This window comes from Arachis ipaensis, chromosome B03, assembly GCF_000816755.2.
Source record: "Arachis ipaensis cultivar K30076 chromosome B03, Araip1.1, whole genome shotgun sequence".
NCBI classification, from domain to species: domain Eukaryota; kingdom Viridiplantae; phylum Streptophyta; class Magnoliopsida; order Fabales; family Fabaceae; genus Arachis; species Arachis ipaensis.
Genome location: NC_029787.2, coordinates 50,597,062 through 50,600,953, shown reverse-complemented (window position 1 = coordinate 50,600,953; position 3,892 = coordinate 50,597,062). Strand labels below are relative to the sequence as shown.

The 3,892-nt window shown below is 34.0% G+C and overlaps 1 protein-coding gene across 1 annotated transcript; it reads right to left on the bottom strand.

Moving 5' to 3' along the window:
- Positions 387–2,518, bottom strand: LOC107630515 (20 kDa chaperonin, chloroplastic). Its single transcript, XM_016333675.2, has 6 exons — positions 2,445–2,518; positions 2,179–2,366; positions 1,530–1,709; positions 1,252–1,407; positions 982–1,059; positions 387–718 (listed from the first exon to the last, which is right to left on the bottom strand). The coding sequence occupies exons 2-6, from the start codon at positions 2,347–2,349 to the stop codon at positions 545–547; spliced, it is 759 nt and encodes a 252-aa protein (XP_016189161.1). The 5' UTR covers positions 2,350–2,366; positions 2,445–2,518; the 3' UTR covers positions 387–544.

Here is a 3,892-nt window from a genome sequence, read left to right as displayed (position 1 = left end):
GACCCAAGAATGTGCATAACGTCGATGGAGAAAAAAATTTTCAGCCCCGAAATTAAATGAACACCTTGTAATTTCACATCTTGTAATTTCTCGAATCTAGGAATTTTGGTGAATTCTATGATACCTATAACTTGGTGCCTAACTTTTGCCTAACTTACTTTTTATGGCAACTTTTGAATATTTAATGATTATTTACTTTTATACTTTTAAAACTAAATATTGATTTTTAACCCTTTTTGGTAAGTTAAGCAAGCACTTTTAGGCATCATAGCAATCACCTTAGGAATTATACTGTTCTCTATTTAATCTACCATTGATCACAATGGTTTTAAAATGCCCTAAAAGATTCCCTACATGCTTTTGGAACATTTAAGGAGAGGTGGAAATTACGGACAACTGAAAACAATTGACATTACCAGAAGTTTGTAGATTTTCTAAGATAATTGCAATGAGCTATGTTTCAATTGTCATCGCCGATTAAAAATAATCCATTTTCCTCAAGAACACAAAATTTTTAAGTTACAAAACACAGAACAATTTGTTACTAGGAAAGGACAGCCATGATATCTGAGACCCTCAATGCAATGTAGTCCGAACCATCTTTTCCCTTGAAGTCGTTCCCAGCATATTTGGAGTACAAGACTGTGTTCCCAGGATTAACAGACAATGGTTTTCTGTTACCTTCCTCATCAAGAGGCCCTGGGCCGATCGCAATTACCTAACAGCATTAAACACATTACAACAGATTTAGTTCGGTCAAAAGGATTGTTTACCAGAGTCCACACTAAATTAGGGGCCAATGAAAAAAATATGTTTGCTTTTTGTTTTTAATAGTGTCGTCTATATTCAAGATTTTCTTAATAAATTATAGTATACTCATTTTCAGGGTACCAAACAGGCCTTAAAGCAATCTTCTTCATAAGAGTTGTTGGGTAAAGTATACTATCTTTACAAAGAAGAGAGTATTCAAAAGAAACTTACCGTTCCAATAGAAGGTTTCTCCTTGCTTGCTTCGGTAAGCAACAAACCACCTGCAGTTTTGTCCTCTGCTTGTGCAACCTGCAGTTAAAATTGAATCAATAGAAATGTTTAAAGATATTATTATAACTATGACATGGTGTCTAAAAGCAGAGACCATATTATCTTACAATGCTACACTTCAGAATAATAAATGTCAATCCAAAGTATAAACCTTCAGAATTGCAGAAATTACAAAATAAATCCTGCTCTCTAACGAAAATAGGATGAAACCTGTATTAAGACTCTATCATTCAACGGTTTAAGATCCTTGATCTCATCGGTCTCGAGGATACCAACAATGTCATCGTCCTTCAGTATAAGATGCTTTGCACCATTGAACTCCACCTCAGTACCAGCATATTTCGAATACACAACTTGCGCACCAATCTATACAAAGAGAAGCATCAAACAAGCTAAAATTGACAAGAATATCACGTTCCCTTGAAAAAGGGGAAAAAAGTTAAAGATAGATAACTAAAATTATATTGATTCTAAGAAATCAGCAATACCTGAACACTAGTTTCTATTTTGCTCTTCCCAGCTGATTTCTCCTCTCCAACAGCAACAACCTCACCACCCTGTGGTTTTGTTTGAGCAGTTGAAGGAAGTAGAATTCCTCCGTCGGTCTTCTCTTCTGCTTCCTTAATTTTAACCAGTACTCTGTCGCCGAGAGGCCTAATAGCAGTGTACTGCAAGGGAAACACTCACTAAGAGACATTACAAGAATGGGTTACAAAACACATAAATTGAGTACTCCAAAATTTCGTAACAAAATCTCCAGGCTTACATATCAACAGTTATCCGATAATCATGTAATTTACCAGAATACCTAAAATTAAAAGATAATGGTCCCTGAAGCTGTTTTGATTGAGGACTGTTTGCATTCTTCAACAGTTTTGTACCATCTTACATAATTTAAGCAAATAAATTGTGCTCGCACTGCATATACCAAGTTAAGCCCTAAAAGATAAGTTTTTAATTTTAGCTTCTAATTCTAGAATGCTAGTGACAATATCAAACTTCTTCAACATTCGCAACATACACACTAATAAACAAAACCTATTGCACAATTACAGTATTCTTTTAACCGAATTACAACAAATTTCTCTATCCTAATAATAATTATAAAAAAAAAAAACATCGAAGTAAAAAAGGAACCTTTGGAGCAACAACAGTGGCGGCTTTGACAACCAAACCCCGGAAGGACCTTTGAGTGAGGGTTCCAATTCTGACGACGGAGGGGAACTGAACCGCCGAAGGTCGAAGCCCTTCGAACGACGACACGTTCCTCGAGGAAATTGAGGATGCTGTTAGCTGAGCTGTCGCCATTGACCAAAACTTAAGCACTGCACAACAAAACAGATTTGATAAGACAATTGATGACGTTGTTATTATTATCATTATCATTACCAATTCACAATTACCTTCGTGGAAGAAGAGTGAGCGACAAGAGAGAGAGTGAAGGCAGTGAATGAAAAGATAAAAACCCTAACACTATGTTTGGTGAGATGGAAAATGAATGGAAAGAAAATGGATGGAAAATAATAATTTTTTTTGTTTGGTTATCAAAAAAAATAAAAAGAAAAAAATTTTTATGTGGTTCCACTAAAAGATTTTTTTTTCTATCACAGGCAAAAAAATAAGAAGAAAAGTGATATAATTTTGTATTTTTAATACTACCCTTAATTATATTATTATTGACAAATATTAATATAAATTTAGTTTTAATATATTATTATAATAAAAATTTATATTTAAACATTATATGTATTAGATAAATAATTTAAATTAAATATATAAAATTATAATATTTTATAATATTTATAAAATATAATAAAATATGAATAAATAAAAATATTTTTATTTTATTTTATGATAAGGGTATTAATGTAATTTTATATTATTATAATTTTTTTTTCTTTTCATTTTTTTCTTCATCCAAACAAAGAAAAATTTTCTTTCTATTTTCTTTCCATCTATTTTCTATTCATCTAAACAACATACAAATAACTCAACTTTTCCTTCCATTTTCTTTCCTCTTATTTTCTTTCTTTTCATTTTCTTTGCAACATCCAAACAAAGTGTAAGACGATTAGGAGAGAGAAAGCTTGGTTGGGTTTTATCTGATATTAAAGATACTTCTAGAATGAACTAGCATATACACTGTATGTCCCGCTGGAGAGTGGATAGCGAGTAGTTAGTTCAAGTGTGGTATGCTTGCCCTGCTTACCAACCCGGACCCGGAAAATATAGATGGGCTGCCAAAATTTTGAACCAAGGTTGTGGAAACTAGAACTAGGAACACGAACAGAGGCGAGGAATACCAGAGAGATTGGAGAAGCAGGGAACCGGCAAGAACAGAGAAGCTAGAAACCGACAAGCTTTCCCGGTGGCAACGAACGAGGCGGGAGTGCATTGAACCAGTAACCACAATGAACGAGAGAAATTTTAGTGTAGCTAAGGACACCAGGCAGCACAAGACGATGACAGCGAGTGAGAAGGGGATGGACGCCGGTGGTAGTCAATGAATGATGCCCAAGGCTGATAAGACAGACAGACTGGTTAGGTTGGGTGAGTGGGTAAGAGCGCGGCGATGAACGGGTGAAGTCGAAAAAATGGAAATTTAGGATTTGCCAATTAGAGTTACCTACATATATTATTTATTCCGGACCTACGGATCAGATCTGCAGATCGATGTGTGATATTATTATTCGCAATTCTATTAAGATGCGGATCGAATTTTATCAGATCCAATGATAGATACGGATAAATATTACAGATATACGAATATTATTTAATTTATATTCACTTTTAAATCAGAATACAGCATTGAATTGGTCAAGTTAAAATTAAAAAAAATTAAGTTTACTCT

Coding starts and splice junctions, on each gene's coding strand:
- LOC107630515 (XM_016333675.2), bottom strand. CDS start 2,349: ATGGCGACAGCTCAGCTAACAGCATCCTCAATTTCCTCGAGGAACGTG. Junction 1,710..2,178: donor CCACTGTTGTTGCTCCAAAG/GTTCCTTTTTTA, acceptor TTTCCCTTGCAG/TACACTGCTATTAGGCCTCT. Junction 719..981: donor AGAAACCTTCTATTGGAACG/GTAAGTTTCTTT, acceptor TAATGCTGTTAG/GTAATTGCGATCGGCCCAGG.